The 19,816-nt window shown below is 40.7% G+C and overlaps 1 protein-coding gene across 3 annotated transcripts; it reads left to right on the top strand.

Moving 5' to 3' along the window:
* Window positions 1–14,019: 14,019 nt before the first annotated feature.
* On the top strand, window positions 14,020–19,816 carry LOC142611694 (protein SLOW WALKER 1-like). 3 transcript variants are annotated; one of them, XR_012840086.1, is made up of 3 exons: window positions 14,020–15,688; window positions 18,742–18,765; window positions 19,252–19,816. XR_012840086.1 is itself a non-coding variant. In XM_075783797.1 (2 exons), exon 1 carries the CDS (start codon window positions 14,084–14,086, stop codon window positions 15,656–15,658), a length of 1,575 nt encoding a protein of 524 aa, XP_075639912.1. In that variant the 5' UTR covers window positions 14,020–14,083; the 3' UTR covers window positions 15,659–15,688; window positions 19,252–19,814. The 3 variants fall into 3 exon arrangements, 2 of the variants coding, with proteins under 2 accessions (XP_075639912.1, XP_075639913.1); XM_075783797.1 differs by lacking the exon at window positions 18,742–18,765 and having other exon boundaries at window positions 19,252–19,814; XM_075783798.1 differs by lacking the exon at window positions 19,252–19,816 and having other exon boundaries at window positions 18,742–19,206.

Below are 19,816 nucleotides of genomic sequence, written 5' to 3'. Positions count from 1 at the left end.
TGAATTATTGATAATCAATATACCTGTTCAAAGACAAGCGAATGTTATAAAATCAATCTCTGATTAGAGTTGGCCTGTTGAAAAGCTGAGATTTCCAGGAAAAGAAGATTAAATCATGATCCCATGTCCGTGAAGCGTTGGTTCTTGAAACAAGAAAAAGTTTCATGGATCTGGAATATGGAACCTCTCTTTTACGGTGTTCATCAAATCAACAGCACATGCTGCAGGCTTGGATCTTTTTTTTTTTTTTTCCTCCTCTTGTCGAATGTTCAAGAGATAATTAAAGAAAGATCTCTGAAGCAGGTCCTGCCCAAGTACCCATTTTTAAAGAATCACAATTGTCTATTTAAACATGCCTGATGAACAACTTATGCATCATATGCAAGAAGGCCCAATTGTCTATTTTATTTGCATTTTTAAGATCATTGAATTTTTTAAATGTTAGATCTCTTATATCTTGATTAAAATTGAAGGATTTAAATAAGAAGGGATCCTTCCCCTATGATAAATGATAGACATTACATGATCGGTTTGCCAAAATATATCAAAATATACTTAGTCTTTGAAATTTGGTTCAAGTGTTGTAATTTCTTCCTTGAAAATTTTCCAAGGAGTCACTTTCTGTTAATATACTTTAAACTTCAAAGCAGTATTCAACAAATAGAGTGTTGACACGACAAAAAAGAAAAAGAAAAAAAAGATGAGGTGGCCTAGAAGGCTAGAACAAGTTCAACAGTAGATGAACGAAATTTACTAGAGGAAAATCTCATTGGAGTTGAAATTAATATTGAGGAATGTTATGTCAACAACATTTTTACTAATAAATCTTAAGTGACAGGTTGTTATTAGTTGTTATTGTTGGGGCAAAAAAGTAATCTCATTGGTATGTTCAAATTTGAACCAATAACAACTAATCACTTATGATTTATTGTGAAAATGTTGTGGACATAGTACTTGTTAATATTTATCGGTTGAAATGCAACCATATATCAATTTAATCCAAACTATAAGCAAAATAAACACCAAAATGAAATCAGTTAGTAATATCTTGGCTGGAAGTTAAAATGCACTCTAAAATCATGTTATCAGATTTAAATTTTATTTTTTTGGGTTCAAATGATTATGTGATAAATACATCTTTTTTGTGATGTCTTATGTCTATTGATAATCTCATATTTTCATTTATCACTGTTTACTCTCAAAAGAAGAAGAAGAAGAAATCCTATTTTTTTCTTTTATTTTATATATATATATATATATATATTATAAAACATATGAATAAAAAAAAACTTCATAAAAGGAAGGAAGGATAATGTAAAGTTGTAAACAGGCTAGAGAGACAAATTATAATTTACTACAATTACTTATTTTAAAAAATATATTTTCCTTTGAGAAACAAGCACAAAAAGGTTAATAAGGTCAATTAAGTTATTATTCATGTGGGGACTAAAAGGACCTAAGTAAGTATTTGGGTCTCGGGCTTTATTGATGGACGCTAGTTTGTTTTAGACTAAAAGCCTCTTAGAACTGTAGCTCGGCCCATGAGTTGAGAGTCTGAGGATTCGTCCGAGGATGAATATCTCCTCGGACAGATCCACGATGACCTTGGGATTCGCCAGAAAGATCAAGGCAGAGTTCCGGAAAAACCGTTGGTTAAGAGGGGGATTTAAGCACCCTCCAGACGCAACGGTGTGAGAGAAATATATTAGAAAAAGGCTGCTACCTCCACATTAAAGACCCTACACCTACCTCCCTGGCCGCATTAATGGGGGAGTGACTCCTGAATAGTAGAAGTCAGCCTTCTGGCTATAATTTAAAGACTTCCAGAAGGTGGTGGATGGGACAGGTGTTTAATAAGATGATTTGTGCGACACGTGGATAAAGAGGGAAGAAGAAGAAGAATTTAAGGAGGAAAGAAAGCAAAGAAAAGAGGGAGACAAATAAGAAGAACTGTGACCTTTGAGGGAAAAAAGAGAAGTAATATATAATTTGTCCTCGGCTTACGTCCGAGGAGGTTTATTTTGCCCCGTTCGTCTTTTATTTGTAAACACTGTAATATTTTAGCCTGTTCATCAAGTTTTAAATATCACTAAACTAGATTGCGAGCCCACACTCTACAAATTTCATTGTTTAAGGCTCATTGGGCCTGAGCCCACGTGTGTTTTTGGGTTCAGGTACAATTGTGCACCTACAATTGGCGCCGTCTGTGGAAATCTAGTGTAAAGGGAACTGGAACACCATGACAGGCTTAGGCTCACACCATGCAGAATCTCAGGGATCGCAACTTGAGGATCTTTTCGAGCGTTTTGAGCACCGGAGGGATCGAGAGGGTAGCGTTCACACCGAGTATCCTAGAGCGAGTCATACTCATGGTGGAGGAGATAGTACCACCCATGAAGATGGTGCCAAAGCCATGCAGAGGGAGATCAATCATCTTAAGAGGAAGTTACGCCGCGTCAGACGAAGGCATTCGCCATCCTCATCTAGTCTTTCTTTAGGGAGATCCTGGGGAAGTAGCTACAATTTAAGGTCATGGTCGCCCTCCAGCAAAACATCCTCTTGTGAAAAGAATGGCACGCTAGGTCATAGGCACAGGAAGCTCCCCTCTAGGGGCTTGGGGAACGATGCTATGAGCCGGGCGTTGCACCAACTCTCCAAATCACCATTCTCACGCAGGATTGAGAATGGAAGACTCCCCAGAAGGTTCACCCAGCCCACCTTTACCATTTATAACGGCCGGATTGACCCGGTGGAACATGTGAGCCACTTTAACCAGAGAATGACAGTGCATTCTCACAATGAGACCCTGATGTGCAAAGTCTTCCCTTCTAGCTTGGGACTTGTTGCTATGAGGTGGTTCAACGGTCTCAAATCAGGGTCTATAGGTTCGTTCGGGGAACTGACTAGAGTATTCGCATCACGGTTTATTAAATGCAGCAGAGTTCCTCGACCGTTGGACTCACTGTTGTCTATGGTTATGAAGGAGGGCGAGACGTTGAAAGCATACTCCGACAGGTATTGGGAGATGTTTAATGAGATAGATGGTGATTTTGATGAGGTGGCGATCAATACTTTTAAAGTGGGCCTTCCAACTGATCATGACTTGAGGAAGTCTTTGACCAAAAAACCCGTACGGAGTGTACGTCGCCTCATGGACCGTATTAACGAATATAAAAGGGTTGAGGAAGACCAACAGCAGGGGAAGGGTAAGGCAAAGGTTATCCCGCAGGAGAGAAGGGATTTCAGGTCGGACAGATATCACAACAACAAGCCGAGAAGAGATTACTTCGGGCAGTCTGGCTCGGCGGCACCTCAGACTGTTAATACTGTATTCCGAGAGCCGGTGCACCAGCTATTGGAAAAGGTCCGTAAGGAACCTTACTTCAGATGGCCCAGTAAGATGGCGGGGGATCCTGCTAAGAGGAATCAGAATCTCTTTTGTCAGTACCATCAGGACGTGGGTCATACTACCGAGAATTGTTGGACCCTCTGGAATCACTTGGAGCAGCTTGTTAGCGAAGGAAAGTTAAAGCAGCACCTGTACCAGCCTAGCGGATAGGGCAGTCAGTCTGGCTCGAATAATCAGAGGACTAATTCATCTCGACCTCCTTTGGGAACGATCAACGTTATCTTCGCTGCGCCTGGCAGGACTGGCTCATGTCCCACCAGGGTGATGGCAGTGTCACACTCCCAAGCCGAGGAGTGGGGCTCCAAGCCCAAGAGATCGAAGCTGAATTTGCATGTCTTGGGATTTTCAGAGGAAGATAAGGCTGGAACCATCCAACCCCATGACGACGCCCTAGTGGTCACCCTGAGGATAGAGAATTATGAAGTAAAAAGGGTGATAATTGATCAAGGCAGCGGCGCGGATATCATGTATCCTGACTTGTTCAAGGGGTTGAAGTTGAAATTGGAGGACCCCACCCCTTACAACTCACCGTTGATAAGTTTTGAGGGGAAGACCGTTATACCAAAAGGACAGATTCGGTTACCAGTGCAATCTGGCTCGGAGACGGTGGAGGTTGATTTTATTGTAGTCGATGCATACTCCCTATATACAGCCATCCTTGCCCGGCCCTGGCTGCACGCTCTGGGGGTCGTTTCCTCCACCTTGCATGTTAAGGTGAAATTCCCTTCGGGGGAGTGCATTGAAGAGATTCTCGGCAGCCAACTGATGGCCAGGCAATGCATATCGGCTGCAGTGTTGCATCAGACCGAAGCGCAGTCCTCGACCTCGGTTGTGAAAGACCTATAGCAATTAACGACTCTGGATGCGCCCGAAGTGGTGACAGCAGAGGAGGCCGTATGCGAAGACCTTGAGAAGTTTTTGATATCCGATGATCCCGAAAGGTTCTTCTAGGTTGGGATATGTTTACCACACCAGGAGAAGATGGAATTAGTGGAGTTTCTAATAAACAATATCAATGTTTTTGCCTGGGACCCCTATGAGGCTCCGGGTGTTGACCCAAGCTTCATTTGTCATCATTTAAACGTCAATCTTACTATTCCTCCTAGAAGGCAGCCCCCTCGGCGTTCCTCGAAGGAGCATTCCGAAGCCGTTAAAGAGGAGGTGCTTAAGCTCAAGAAGGCTGGGGCTATCAAGAAAGTTTTTTATCTAGAGTGGTTGGCGCATACGGTCGTGGTCAAAAAGAAGAATGGAAAATGGCGAGTATGTGTAGACTTCACAGATTTGAATAAAGCCTGCCCAAAGGACTCGTTCCCGATGCCACGCATCGACCAGCTAGTGGACACCACAGTCGGACATCCTCGGATGAGTTTTTTGGATGCCTTCCAGGGTTATCACCAAATTCCACTAGCGGCAGAAGATCAGGTGAAAACTGCCTTTATTACTCCAACAGGGAATTATCACTATAAGGTGATGCTGTTCGGGTTAAAGAATGCTGGGGCTACTTACCAAAGGATGATGACCAGGATGTTTGAATTGCAGCTTGGAAAGACCATTGAAATATATGTGGATGACATGGTAGTGAAGAGCAAGGCAATATCTGCGCACATGAAAGATTTGGACGACACTTTTCAAGTACTTAAAAAGTACAGGTTGCGTCTTAATGCCTCGAAGTGTTCTTTTGGTGTGAGTTATGGGAAGTTCTTAGGTTATATGGTCACTCATAGAGGGATAGAGGTGAATCTGGCACAGGTCAGAGCCATTCAAACCTTACAGCCACCCCGGAATCCAAAGGAAGTTCAGAAATTAACCGGAATGATCGCCGCTCTCAGCCGGTTCATCTCCCGGTTAGCTGATCGATGCAGGCCTTTCTTCCAACTGTTGAATAAGTGGAAGGGGTTCCAATGGTCCGGAGAGTGCGTTGTAGCCTTCCAACAACTTAAGGAATATCTTTCCCGGCCACCTATTATGTCTCGGCCTGAGATAAATGAGGTCCTATTTGCGTATCTGGCAGTGGCCGTCCATGCGGTCAGCCTGGTCCTCATAAGGAACGACGGTGGGGTGCAAAGACTGGTCTACTACGTCAGCAAGACGCTGAATGATGCCAAGGTGCGTTATCTGCTATTGGAGAAAGCACTTCTAGCTGTAGTTCATGCCACGCGGAGGCTTCCTCATTATTTCCAGTCCCACACCGTTGTAGTTTTGACCCAACTGCCTCTCAAGTCAGTGTTGCGTAGTGCCGACTACTTTGGAAGGGTGGCTAAATGGGGAACTATTTTGGGAGCCTTTGACATCAAATACAGGCCATGTACCTCGGTGAAGGGCCAGGTTCTTATAGATTTGGTGGTAGAGTTTGCTGAACCATTGTTGGAAGAAACTTTGAAGGAATCACACATGAATGAGAAATCAGTTGGCATGATTACAAACGAAAGACCTTTGACTTGGAACGTATTTGTTGATGGGACAGCTAACCAGAGAGGGTTTGGCATCGGACTCGTCCTGGTATCCCCCGAAGGGATTATCTTCGAAAAATCCTTAAGGTTGGCGTTCTCGGCTACTAATAATGAGGCCGAGTACGAAGCAGTCTTGGTTGGCATGAACATGGTACATATGATGGGCGGAAAGGACGTTCACATGCTCTCGGATTCTCAATTAGTGGTCGGCCAGGTGACGGGGACCATGGAGGCTAGGGACCCCAGGATGCAAGAATACTTGACCGAGGTTAAACGTTTACAATCCAAATTTAATTCCTTTATCTTGTTTCACGTTTCTAGAAGTGGGAATACACATGCAGACTCTTTGGCTACCTTAGCGACGTCCTCGGCTCAGGGTTTGCTTAGGATTATCCTTGTCGAAGATTTGCCAGCGCCAGCTCTTACCACTGTTGGGGCAGCCCGGATCCATTTGATAAGGCCTGGACCTAATTGGGTCGATTCTATGATATCTTTTCTGAAAAACGACATTCTTCCCTATGACAAGTCTGAAGCAGACAAGATCCGTCGAAAGGCACCGCGTTTCTGGTTGTCCGAGGATCAGAAATTGTATAAACGGTCCTTCTCCAGACCATATTTGTTATGCGTGCACCCCGAATCAACGGAGGCACTTTTGGAAGAACTGCATGAGGGAATTTGTGGGAGCCATACTAGGGGAAGGTCCCTAGCTTATAGGGCACTGACTCAAGGATATTGGTGGCCCAATATGCAGAGGGAAGCTCAGGACTATGCAGAAAGTGTGACCAATACCAGAGGTTCGCTCCTAACATCCATCAACCTGGAGGAGTCCCTAACCCTCTCTCCAGTCCTTGGCCTTTCGCTCAATGGGGATTAGACATAGTAGAACCATTCCCGAGGACTGTGGGAAACAAAAGGTGGTTGCTTGTGGGGACCGACTACTTCACCAAATGGGTAGAGGCTGAGCCCTTGGCAAATATTAGGGATGTCGATTCCAAGAAGTTCATCTGGAAAAACATCATCACTAGATTTGGAGTACCACATACACTCATTTCGGACAATGGCGTTCAATTTGATAGTAGAGCTTTTAGGAAATATTGTGGTGACATGGGCATCATAAATAGATACTCCACTCTAGCTTATCCTCAGGGAAACGGGCAAGCCGAGGCCGTTAACAAGGTTATAGTTAGTGGACTCAAGAAAATGCTGGACGATGCGAAGGGCAAATGGGTAGAAGAACTACCACACGTTCTATGGACGTATCGAACTACGCCACGCAGATCCACAGGAGAAACGCCATTCTCTATGACTTATGGGGCCGAGGCAATGATACCTTTAGAGTTTGGCTTCCCCACATTGAGGACGAGTACTTTTAGCCCAGAAAATAACAACGGCCTCCTGGAGAAGAGCCTAGATTTAGTTAAGGAACGACGAGAGACAACTATGGTCCAAATGACTTATTATCAGCAGAAGCTTAAACGAGGGTATGATGCCTATGTGAAGTTCAGACCACTCACGCCTGGGGATCTGGTTCTGAGAAAGGTTGTAGGTACTGCTAGAAACCCAGCTTGGGGTAAATTAGGACCGAACTGGGAATGACCATATCGGATTATTTCTGTAGCAGGTATAAGGTCATATAGACTAGCTGATCTAGATGAAAGAGTTGTACAACGTCCGTGGAATGTAAACACGAAGGTATTATTATTAATAAAGGGCGCTTTTTTTGTTTGTGGTTTAAATTATAAATGTATATGGACTTATCAATTACAACTCTCGAAATATCAAACAGAAACTTGGTTATGAATGGTCCTCGGACTACATACCTGGTGGAAATTAATATCTTATTATTTGTTAAACAGAACCTTAGTTATGCCGGGTCCTCGGGCCTTTTACTTTGGGGAAATTAACATCTTAAGTTACTGTTCTGAAATGTCAAACAGAAATTTGGTTATGTATGGTCCTCAGACTACATGCCTAGTGGAAATTGATATCTTATTATTTGTTAAACAGAACCTTAGTTATGCCGGGTCATCGGGCCTTCTACTTTGGGGAAATTAACATTTTAAGTTACTATTCTGAAATGTCAAACAGAAACTTAGTTATGTATGGTCCTCGGACTACATGCCTAGTGGAAATTGATATCTTATTATTTGTTAACTAGAACCTTAGTTATGCCGGGTCCTCGGGCCTTCTACTTTGGGGAAATTAACATCTTAAGTTACTGCTCTGAAATGTCAAACAGAAACTTGGTTATGCATGGTCCTCGGATCACATACTTAGTGGAAATTGATATATTACTAAATATCAAATAGAAACTTGGTTAAGTATGGTCCTTGGACCCCATACCTTGTTAAGATTGATATCTGATTGTTTGTTGAATAAAATCGTGGTTAAAATGGAGTCTTAAGTTATATATCTTTAAGTGTCAGATAGAAATTTGATAAGGTAGGATCCTCGAACCCCACACTTTACTAGAATTAGCATTTCAGATTACAAGTCCTAAGTATCACATGGGTTTGCAAAATGAGGTACTGCTTACCAGCTAAACCAGGTTAGTCTTTGTTAGGTTCTTGAACGCTTTACTTCACAAGGCAAATATGTGTATTGCTGTTTAAAGTTTTTATTGTTCAACTGCTGAAAGTGGACTTATTTATCTCATTCTTTCTTTCGCTGTGTGCTAATGAGAACTTTTATGGTAAGCATAAAGAGGAAAAGATGAAATAAACACAACACAGATCAAAATCAAATAAAACTGTCTTTCATTAATTATGTCGATATATATCATTACATGGAAAATTCTAAGTACAGAAAAAAAGAAGCCCTATGCATGACCCTAAGCTTTCGGAGGAGGGTCTTGCTGAGAAGTGCTGGTAGCCTCAGTGTCTTTTAATTCCAGCTCAAAGGAAGACAGAACTTGTTTTCCTTTGTCTGTTGTAGTGGTTGGAGGGATGATAGGTTCCACACTTTGGCTTAGGCCCTTCTGGGCACCCGCACTCCTTTCCTTCTTTTTATTGGAACCTGAAGGTTCTGTAGGATCCGGAATGAGCGCTGGGATCACAGGAGGAAGAGCAGGAGGAACTGTCTCAGGGGCAGGAGCAGCAGTAGGAGTCTCTTCTATCTCCTGTATGTCCAGGGGAAGCCAAATGTTCTTGGACTTCCTCAGCTCGGAGGCTGAAGGAACTCCTGCTACGTTTAGGGCTTCCCCCCAGACCTGCTGACAGTATTCTCGGCACACGGCCTCGAAGGCCTCTGTCAGCTGGTCTTCCGTTGCAGCTACCCCTTCCTTATAACTTGCCTGCTTCACGGCCTCTAGAGAATGCTTGAAGGTGCTAGCTTCCTCCTTCATTCGCGCAAGCTCCTTCTCCAAGTCCAAGCGTTCCTTCTGGGCTTGGGAGAGCTCATCATCCTTTTGATGAAGAAGCTTGCGCTGCCCCTCCACTTGAGTCCTCATCGTTCTCAGATTGGCCTCGGCGCCGTCTCTTTCTCTTTTTAAGTTGGCCAACTGAGAGGAGAGTCTCTCGTTTTCTGCTAGGGCCTGGCCTAAGGACTTCTTAGTCTCCAGACGAATCTCCTGCTCCATTCCGACCCTTTTCCGAGAATCCTCCACGAACTTCTCAGCAGCAAAGACCTCTTGAACGGCCTGTGACAAAGTATTAGAGGGTTAGGAGTAGTAAAACATTTACAAATAGCCAGATATTATAAAGAACGAAGTATACGCACGGAGAGAAACATACCAGGGCTAAGTCCCTTTTTAAAGAAATGAACAGCTGAGGCTGGCTCATCTTTTCCAAGGCATCCATATCCTTGGGCAGCAGAAGGGGACGTTCCAACGCCTCGGCCAGATGGTGGGTGTGGCCTTGCTAGAGTGCCCTAATGCTGGACTAGCAAGAGATTGGTGCTCCGTCCAATCTCAAGTCAAGAGACCAAGTAGCCGGTGCTCGGCGCACTTCGGCCATATCCCTGATTTCCCCACTTTCAACTGAACGGGCACGTCCCTTACCCTTGTCCAGTTTCTGCTACTGGGCTTATTGTGGCTGCTGTCTTGGCTTTTTCTGTTTTTCGCCACCAGCCTCTTCGGCCTCCCCCTTCCTTTTCTTCTTGGGCTCCTCAACTGGAGGTTTAGGGTCGGTTGGAGGAGGGGGAGGTGGCAAGGTCGGAGGAACTTGGGACCTTCCCGCTCTTTTTTGGGTGACTCTCTCGCCTCTCTTAATTAGAAGGCCGCTGAGCACGTCCATCTCTTCCTCCTCGGAATCGTATTCGAGATGGGCAACTATTAAGCCCGCAACTTCGGAGGCCTCAGCAGGCTCTTCTTCCTCGTTAGATAGCATGACAAACTGGTTCCCTTGGGGTCTTTCAACGTCCTTGAGCTGAAACCGGTCTATCTCGTCGTCCAACGTGTGCGAAGAGGATACCTGCTCCTCCGGAACAGCAGTTGCTTGAGAGTGTGTCGAGAGAGGGATCGCCGCGATAGGTTGTGTGTATAGGATGGTGTTGGGGTCGTCGGGAATGTCGTGGTCGGCAAGAAAATGCGGCATTGCTACGTTTATTCTCTTACGCCTCCTATTCCCCACGATAATCGCGTTCTCTATCTCCTAGAAATCTGAGGATATTGGGTCGTACCCTAGTATTAAGCGAGCCGCTCTAAGTTGCAGGTCTTCACTCACAAATACTTCTGAGCGCAATATGTGGTTCAGATTAGCAACGTTGCAGTGGTTCAAACGGGGGCGCACGAGTTGTTTATCTGCAAGAAAGAATACCAAAAAAGCCAAGTATGGTCAGATCTGCAATGCATATGAGAAATCGAAATGGACAATGTGTAAAAGGAAATAAACAATAGAAGATTTTGAGATTGAAGTTCGGGGTAGAGAAATTAACTCCTGAAGAGTCACACCTGGGTCTCCCCATACGACTGGGTAGTGAGACCCATCATGCCAGTTGCCTGAGGCGATGAGGTAGTCGTCCTTCATGCCTTTATTAGACTTGGGCAGACAGGAAATCAGCCTAACTACACTAGACCGGGATTTAATGTAGTAACCTAAGACCATCTGCTCATTTAGAGCGTCGACACTTCCTAAGACCCTAAATACATTGGGTGCGCACTGGTCTGGGCACAACCTGTGATTGCGAAGGTATTCCCTAGTTACGCTTCTCATAGGGAGGGTCATCCCACCTTCTATGAAGGCAATCATGGGGATAATGACCTCTCCCGTTTTCCTAGAATCACCTACGGCTTCTACCGGACAGTATTTCAAACCCACGTCACTGGGAATATGATATTTGGCTCTAAAGCCTTCCATCCCAGCGGCAGTATCAACTAAACACTTAAATCTACCCATCTAAGAGAAATGAAAGGGCAAGTTTTAAGAAGGAATGTGGTTAAGAAGGAAGCTGAGGACAGAATCCGAGGAGAAAGAAGTAGAGAAAGTAAGGACTTACGAGTTTGTAGTTATGCGAGTTTCCATGGGATTCTGGAGAGAAAAGATGATGATTGACGCTCTGATGTGATTGAATCCTGAAGAAATGAATGAGGGCGCAGATTTCCAAATGTCATGACGTGCGGGAGGCGGCCTTGAAATTGGATTCTTCCCGCCCAAATTTTCAGGAGGTGATGAGGACCGTTGGATGTTCATCTCACCGTTGAACGTGGGGAACAGGGTGTAACTTGCAGTCATAAATGCGTGCATTCTGGAAATCGAAGCGCCAAACGGCATTTTCTAGGAATGAAACGACCCCCACACGCATGGTGATGTATGAAACGTGTGAAGGGAGCTCTGTTCGGATCAAAACCCTATTTTTCTCCTCGGATGAGGAAAAATAAAGTTTTGAGGGGCTATTGTGGGGACTAAAAGGACTTAAGTAAGTATTTGGGTCTCGGGCTTTGTTGATGGGCGTTAGTTTGTTTTGGACTAAAAGCCTCTTAGAACTGTAGCTCGGCCTATAAGTCGAGAGTCCGAGGATTCGTCCGAGGACGAATATCTCCTCGGACAGATCCACGATGACCCTGGGATTCGCCAGAAAGATCAAGGCAGAGTTCCGGAAAAATCGTTGGTTAAGAGGGGTATTTAAGCACCCTCCAAACACAACGGTGTGAGGGAAATATCTTAGAAAAAGACTGCTACCTCCACATTAAAGACCCTGCACCTACCTCTCTGGCCGCATTAATGGGGGAGTGACCCCTGAATAGTAGAAGTCAGCCTTCTGGCTATAATTTAAAGACTTCCAGAGGGTGGTGGATGGGACAGGTGTTTAATAGGATGATTTGTGCGACATGTGGATAAAGAGGGAAGAAGAAGAAGTATTGAAGGAGGAAAGAGGGCAAAGAAAAGAGGGAGACAAATAAGAAGAACTGTGACCTTTGAGGGAAAAAAGAGAAGTAATATATAATTTGTCCTCGGCTTACGTCCGAGGAGGTTTATTTTGCCCCGTTCGTCTTTTATTTGTAAACACTGTAATATTTTAGCCTGTTCATCAAGTTTCAAATATTACTAAACTAGATTGCGAGCCCACACTTTACAAATTTCATTGTTTAAGGCTCATTGGGCCTGAGCTCACGTGTGTTTTTGGGTTTAGGTACAATTGTGCACCTACAATTCATATCTCCCATAAAAAAAAAATTGTTATTTTGGCAAGACTTAAGTACAGTATTTAGGTGTTATTTCTTAGGTTCCTCTCTTAAAATTCTGCCATGTGAATTTTTTCTCATGAGATAGAAGGGTATTTTTTAGTTAAATAGCCACATGACTCAATCTTAAATTGGAAACCTAAGAAACAACATTTAAAGTATTGTACCTAAGTTTTGTCCTTATTATTTATATCTTAAAAAATTTGTTGTAATTTAGTGCAACCATTTATCAATTAAAATTCCATTAAAAAAATAGCAATTAAATTGGATATTAACAGTGTGATGCGGTATGCAATTCTATGTTAAGAAAACTACACCGCACCGCATTTCTCTCTCTCTATATATATTAGTATATAACCTATACATATGCACGATATAATTAAAACAATCACAACTATACATATATGAGTTCAAATTATACTCGAATGTAAGGGTTACATATTTTTTAACTCATAGATGAGTTTTACTCTCTTTCTCTCTTCTATTTTTTTTAATAGTTTTTTATATATATATTTTTTAATATTCGCATGAGTTTATCATTTCTTTTCCTCTTTTTTTTTTTAAGGAGTTTTTTTTAAAGTTATTTTAATGATGATGTCTTAAAATAAGAGATGTGACGTAAGGCATATTAATAAAATGATATATTAAAATAGATAAAACAGTTTTTTTGGTGTTTGAAAATAACATTTTTTTTAGCTAATACTCTTAAAGAAAAGGTTCATAGGCTCGATTGGATTTGAAGGATGGGTTTCTTGAATTTTCACTACTTCAATAAATTATAGATTTGGGTTTATTTGGATTAAACACCGGTTTTTTTTTTTTACTACTCCCTGTATTCTTAAAATTTTTAACTAAATTAGCATTTTTTCCCCTAGTATATATTTTTTTCCTTTAAAGATTTAAAAATTAAATAAATTTTAACTTTTTAAATAAAATTTTAATATTTGATGTTAAAAGAATCAAAACTACGTAGTTTGGGTCCTTTGGGATGTTAAAAGAGACTTTGTATTTGAGAGAGAGAGAGAGAGAGAGAGAGAGAGAGAGAGAGTCCATAAAGGCACTCACAGAGCGAGCGAGATAGAGAGAAATATTGGATGCCACCGCCGTCAATCTCCTGCTACCGTCATTCTACTGGAACTGCCACTTGTAAAAAAAGTTTTGTTTTGGGTGATAATTAATAAATAAGAGTAACTTAAATAACTGTACTGTACGTAAGAAATTATAACTAAATTTTACCTTTTTGTAAATGACTTTCCCTTGAGAGGAAAAAAATGATTCCTGATCACAACACAGCACTACACTCTACACTTGCTTCAGCAACGTAAATCCTGAAACTTGAGGTGAGTTATTTATTTATTAATCTTCTGGTTTCAATATTTTGAGGATAATGGGTCCTTTTATATACTGAGTATATTATTACAAATTCAAAATAGAGTATTATATATGCATTTTACCTTTTTACCCCTTCCTGCGTGCGCGGCAAATACAGAGCCAAACGGTGACGTATCAATTCTCAGCCTAAAACCCCACAACTTCGGTATTCCTTGTCTAAAACCCTAATAAACTTCCAAAATTTAGAGCTTTCACTTTGCACAACCTCCTTCCATGGCGGAACCAAATTCAACCTTCAAACCCATCAAACCGAAGCTCAAACCCAAACCCAGAACCCCAAAACAAACCCCAGAATCAAAGTACTGGTCCTCCTTCAAAACCCACCAAATCCCAGACCTCATCTCCTCCATCACTTCCCTCACTTTCTCTCCTTCGCCTCCTCACCCCTTCGCCGCTACTCACTCCACTTCACTCAAAATCTTCAATCCCCAAACCCTCTCTCCTTCCTCCACCATCTCCTCCTTCTCCGACGTCGTTTCCTCCGCCTCGTTCCGCTGTGACGGCCTCTTGATCGCCGCGTCTGACCTCTCCGGTCTAATCCAAGTGTTCGATGTCAAAACGCGGACCCCACTTCGTAAACTCAGGTCCCACACACGCCCAGTCCGTTTTCTCAAATACCCACTTCATGATAAGCTCCATTTGGTCTCTGGTGGCGATGATGCTGTTGTTAAGTACTGGGATGTTGCTTCTGAGACTCCACTTTTAGAGCTTTTGGGTCATAAGGACTATGTGCGTTGTGGTGATTTTTCACCTGTTAGTCATGAAATGTGTGTCACTGGGTCTTATGATCATACGGTTAAGCTTTGGGATGTGAGAGTGACTGGTTCGAAAACTGTTATGGAGGTTAACCATGGAAAACCAGTTGAAAGTGTGGTTTTTTTGCCATCCGGGGGGTTAGTTGCTACTGCAGGTGGGAATTCGGTTAAGATCTGGGATTTTATTGGAGGTGGGAAGATGGTTTATTCGATGGAGAGTCATACCAAGACGGTTACTTCAGTTTGTGTAGGGAGAGTTGGGAAGGAGAATGTTGAGGAAGGGAGGGAGCATAGGGTTTTGAGTGTGGGATTGGATGGGTATATGAAGGTGTTTGATTATGGGAGGATGAAGGTCACACATTCTATGAGGTTCCCTGCACCACTTATGTCAATTGGGTTTTCACCAGATTGTGGGGTGAGAGTGATTGGGAGTTCGAATGGGGTAATGTATGTTGGGAAGAGAAAAACGAAGGAGGAGAATGTGGAGAGTGGTTTGAGAAGCTTTTGGAGTTTAGGTGTGGAAGAGGAGAGAAGGGTTATGAGGCCTTCATATTTTCGGTACTTTCATAGAGGGCAGGGTGATAAGCCTAAGGAGGGGGATTATTTGGTTATGAGGCCAAAGAAGGTAAAGTTGGCAGAGCATGATAAGTTGTTGAAGAAGTTTAGGCACAAGGAGGCACTGGTGTCAGTGTTGGGCAATAAGAATCCGGAGAATGTGGTGGCGGTGATGGAGGAATTGGTGGCAAGGAGGAAATTGTTGAAGTGTGTTGAGAATCTGGATAATGAGGAGCTTGGGTTGCTGTTGATGTTCTTACAAAAGTATTCTACAGTGCCAAGATTCTCAGGTTTGTTGATGGGATTGACAAAGAAGGTTCTTGAAATGCGGGTTGAAGATATCAGAGGTTCTGAGGCCTTGAAGGGTCAAATTAGAAATCTTAAGCGGTCTGTTGAGGAGGAGATACGGATACAACATTCTTTGCAAGAGCTACAGGGTATCATTTCTCCCTTATTGAGGATTGCTGGAAGGGGATGAACCTTTATTGCCTTTTTGGTTTTTTATGAGGTAGTTGTATTATTTGATTACCTGCTTGCAGCTTTCTTGTCATGACAATTGATGTTATGAAATTTTGTTTGTGTTATTATTCATTTCGTTTTGTAATTTTTTGAGGAACTATAGTTACTCAATGAGATATATCATATCAAGCTTTTATTTTATTTTATTTTATTTTTTATTTATCCCAATGAGGTTTTTATATGCCTCTTTTGTTGTGTTGTTCTGTGTTCTTAGAATAGACATACATGAGGCCTGTTATGTTGGTTTGGTATGGTGTTTATATTATATCATTAAAGGTCAGCTTTTGTAACTGTAGTTTGGTAATGCCATTGCCTGTATAGTATTTGAGCTGTCGATAGGAAATTCTAACGTATATTGATGGACTAAGTAGGTTGAATTTTTGAAATTTTGGGGTCTTCCAAATATATTCCAGGATTAAATTTGAAATTTATGTTCCATTTATATGAATTCCACATACACTCTCACGCAAACCTGGATGTAGTATTGTTAAACTGGGTTTAAATATCTAATTGCTGTTTGCTCTTATTTATCTGTCATTTACATGGTTTATGGAGCTTTTAGAACATTAAAGGATAGATGCATGTATGCATTTACATTGACTCAAAAATCACCATGAGACATCAGGTCAAGTTAGTGCCTAGACAACATTGAAATTGGAGGTTGAAGAATACAGCAAACTCCTGTTGTTTTTGACATGTTAGTGATAGGAAATAACATTGGCCATTTCCGCCTAAATGGCTATAATGGTAGGCATTCACTTTATGATGACTTGGCTTATTTGGGCACCTAGATTCTTTTAGTAATGTGACCTCTCCACCCTTTTTTAAATAGAAAACAGTAAATTTAAACATATATTCTCATTAATGTTGGATACTATAGTACGTTGACTCTCTAAATCTTACCTGAGGAGCTCAATTTCTGCAAATGTACTATTCTGTAACAAGTAGTTATCCTCTTCCAAAAAATTTAAAAGCTGGAAGTACCTTGGAAGATTCCAACATATAGTCTCATTAATTTTGGTGGATACTATAGTATAGTGACTCATTAAACCTTGCCTACAAAGTCGTCGTCTGCTTATATTGAAAAAATAAGATGGTTTTATTGGTGAGGAGCTTGACTTCTGCAAATGGCCTATTCTGGCATTCAGTAAGGTGATAACAACAGTTTTCTTTTTCCAAAAAATTTAAAAGCAGGAAGTGCCTATTCTTAGATTTATCACTTATCAAAGAAGTAATTCTTATTCCTACCCAAGTGAAAATGTCTCCTTTAGAATTTTTTATTTTTATATTTATTTATTTTTTATAGGTATCTCCTTTAGAATTTCTGTAAATATACCTTTCTCTGTCTTGATGTTGAAGCTCTTTGGTGTGATTTTGTGTTGTTCTTATGTTTCTATTAACTAAGTTTGATTGGATTTTACATATAATTTGGCAGTCTGTCCTGGAATCATAGTCTGTGATACATTTTATTTATTCTGATCTGGGATTAAACCTCTGAAGAAAGAATCTTGTATAGGATTGAATTTTGAGGGTGCAGTGTAACATTTCAAAAACTAACTACTGAGATCAATTAAGAAGCCACAAACAGTCAAATTCATATAGATTATAGAATTTTTTTTTTACAACATTTGCCAATCATACTATTATTCTCTATATACCATTATAGTATATACAGTTGTATAGACTGTAGAATGTTAAGACAAAAGCTGCAAACGACAGGTTGTGTTAAATTATTTTTTGCTGCGCTGCAAGTGGTGTTATTACCTTCAGAGTTCATCGCTAAGCTATAAGTCGTACAGTTTTTATTACCTGTGTTGTTTAGCGTAAACTCAGAAGTCATCAGGTCATTAATTTGTTTAAAATTCTGTTAAAGATGACTGGTTTTCCGTTTTAGAGTTTGTTACATTTCAGTTTTGGTTTCCCGCCTTTTCTTTTCGATGTGTGTCTGTACAAGTATAAATACCAAAGGTCATTTCAGTAATCAAGTGAGGAATGCATTTTACAATTTCTCATATAGAAAATATCTCTCTGTTTTTCATTTACCTTTCCATATTTTGCTTCTAGAACTCTGCTCTGCTCTGTTTTCTTTTCAGTAAAAAGATTACTTGTTTATCATTTAAAAAAAAAAACAAAAAAACAAAAGAGAAAGGACTGAAAGTCTGAAGTTGAGAGAATTACTATTTAGTAAACTAAATAATACCAAGTAATCTTGGTCTGCAGCAACATTAATTATGCGGTAGTGCCACGGTTTAGAAGAGTAACAAGACACTCCTAACCAATCACATGAGGTGTTACATATTCCCAATTTCCCATCTGCTTCTAGATATGGTTCGCCTCTATGGGATTTAAAAACTTGGTAATGGCCAAAGAAATACAGCTTGTCTGGAGATTGGATCTAGTCATAGTGACGAAGGCTGCGAGTTAAGGTTGATAGGATGTATTACCTTTGACTATGAGCACATCAATCATTAGTGAGCTATATGTAGCTTTAAGACTCTACCGATAAGGATTGAGATCCCGTGCAATACCTAGAGTATTGCACGGGGTGCAATAATTTCAATCTTAGCCATTACTTTAATCTAACATATATAAATATGACACATCATTGAGCCACGTCATTGATCCGCGTGACACCACTTTCATCCAATTTTTTACTCTTTTCTCTACACCCTTAAGCTTCCTCAAATTTCAAAAAACTCTCTCCCTCTCTCTTTTCCATCAGAGCTTTCTCTAGGACTCCATGGCTACAGCTAGCAGCCACTGCATTCCACTCCACCAATTCCGGTGGTGGTTCCAGTAAATTTCCTATGTTTCTCTAATCGGTACTTCAGGATATTTTTTTTAAATGGTTGGGGGATCTTGTTGTTTGGATTTTTATTATCTGGAGGGTATTTGTTTTGATCTTATCTTAATTTTTTTGAATTGGGTTTGTTTGATTTTGCCGAAAAAATCCACCTTTGATACTATCAATTATGATCCATAATTTACTGAAAAATAGCCATTCATTTTTACTGATCTAGTGTTTTGGTTTCATTCCTGTAGCTCGAAGGAGAGACCCACTCTTGGGTAAGACGTGTTCTCTGTTTTTATGTGCTGTATTATCTTTTTTTTTTTCTTTGTATTTTTGGAATATGATTTGATTATGCATCTGAAACACAGATCAATCTAACTAATGAAATACTGTAAGTTTTGTGTTTCTACTTTTGTAAATGTTGACAAAAAAAAATAAGGAGAAGGCAAAATGTTAAGACGCGTTCACTGCTTTTATGTGTTGTATAATCTGATTTGTTCTTTGTAATTTTGGAATATGCTTTGATTATGCATCTGAAACTTAAGATAGAAAGGGGCTGAATTATGAACTTTAATTCTAATTGGGCATTTCTATGTTATACAAATATGGTGTTACTTATACAATAAAGCAGAACTTGGATTTAGATTTAGGCACAGTTGAGCTTATGAACAAGAGTTTGTTTTATGCATTTTTTCCTCATTTATTGTGGCCAAAGGTTATATGGAGAAATAACTATATATCTCTTGTTTTCTTGTTAACAGGATAAAATATTAGCCTTTGCTGCCCAAAAGCTCAATATATCTTGCCAGAAAATGTTTTGAAGCATTCCATGATATATATTGTTTTTGTGAGTTAAAAGATAGAAAATTTGTATCGATATGTTGAAAGAAAGTAAAAAAAAAAAAAAAACTAGTCTGAATCCTGTAAGACAATCAGACGAAATAGAGAAACACTACTCAGGAAAGAGCATAGCAGCTGAGACACATTACATGACAGTGCTGCATAAAGAAAAGCTTGACATAAAAACTGCTAAGAATATGAAGTGTTGGTACTTTGCCAGGAAAATAGTAGCTCTATCAAAGATGGCCTTCGGTTGTAACTGAATTTTTACAAAGTAGAACCTGTTACAAGCATTCCATGATGTATTGAAGCCATATCTTGTTGTCAATAGGCTAATTTTCAGTATCATTGAAACATTGAATGTATTTTCTAATTTTGACTCTTAAGGCAGTTTCATTGTTCATTTACAGAAACTTTTACAAGGATTTAGAGCACAAACCAAGAAGAATGTAATAAAATTTAGTTTTTATTTTATTTTATTTTTTA

Source organism: Castanea sativa, chromosome 10 (genome assembly GCF_040712315.1).
Source record: "Castanea sativa cultivar Marrone di Chiusa Pesio chromosome 10, ASM4071231v1".
In the NCBI taxonomy this organism is placed as follows: domain Eukaryota; kingdom Viridiplantae; phylum Streptophyta; class Magnoliopsida; order Fagales; family Fagaceae; genus Castanea; species Castanea sativa.
This window is presented reverse-complemented; position numbering and strand designations above follow the sequence as displayed.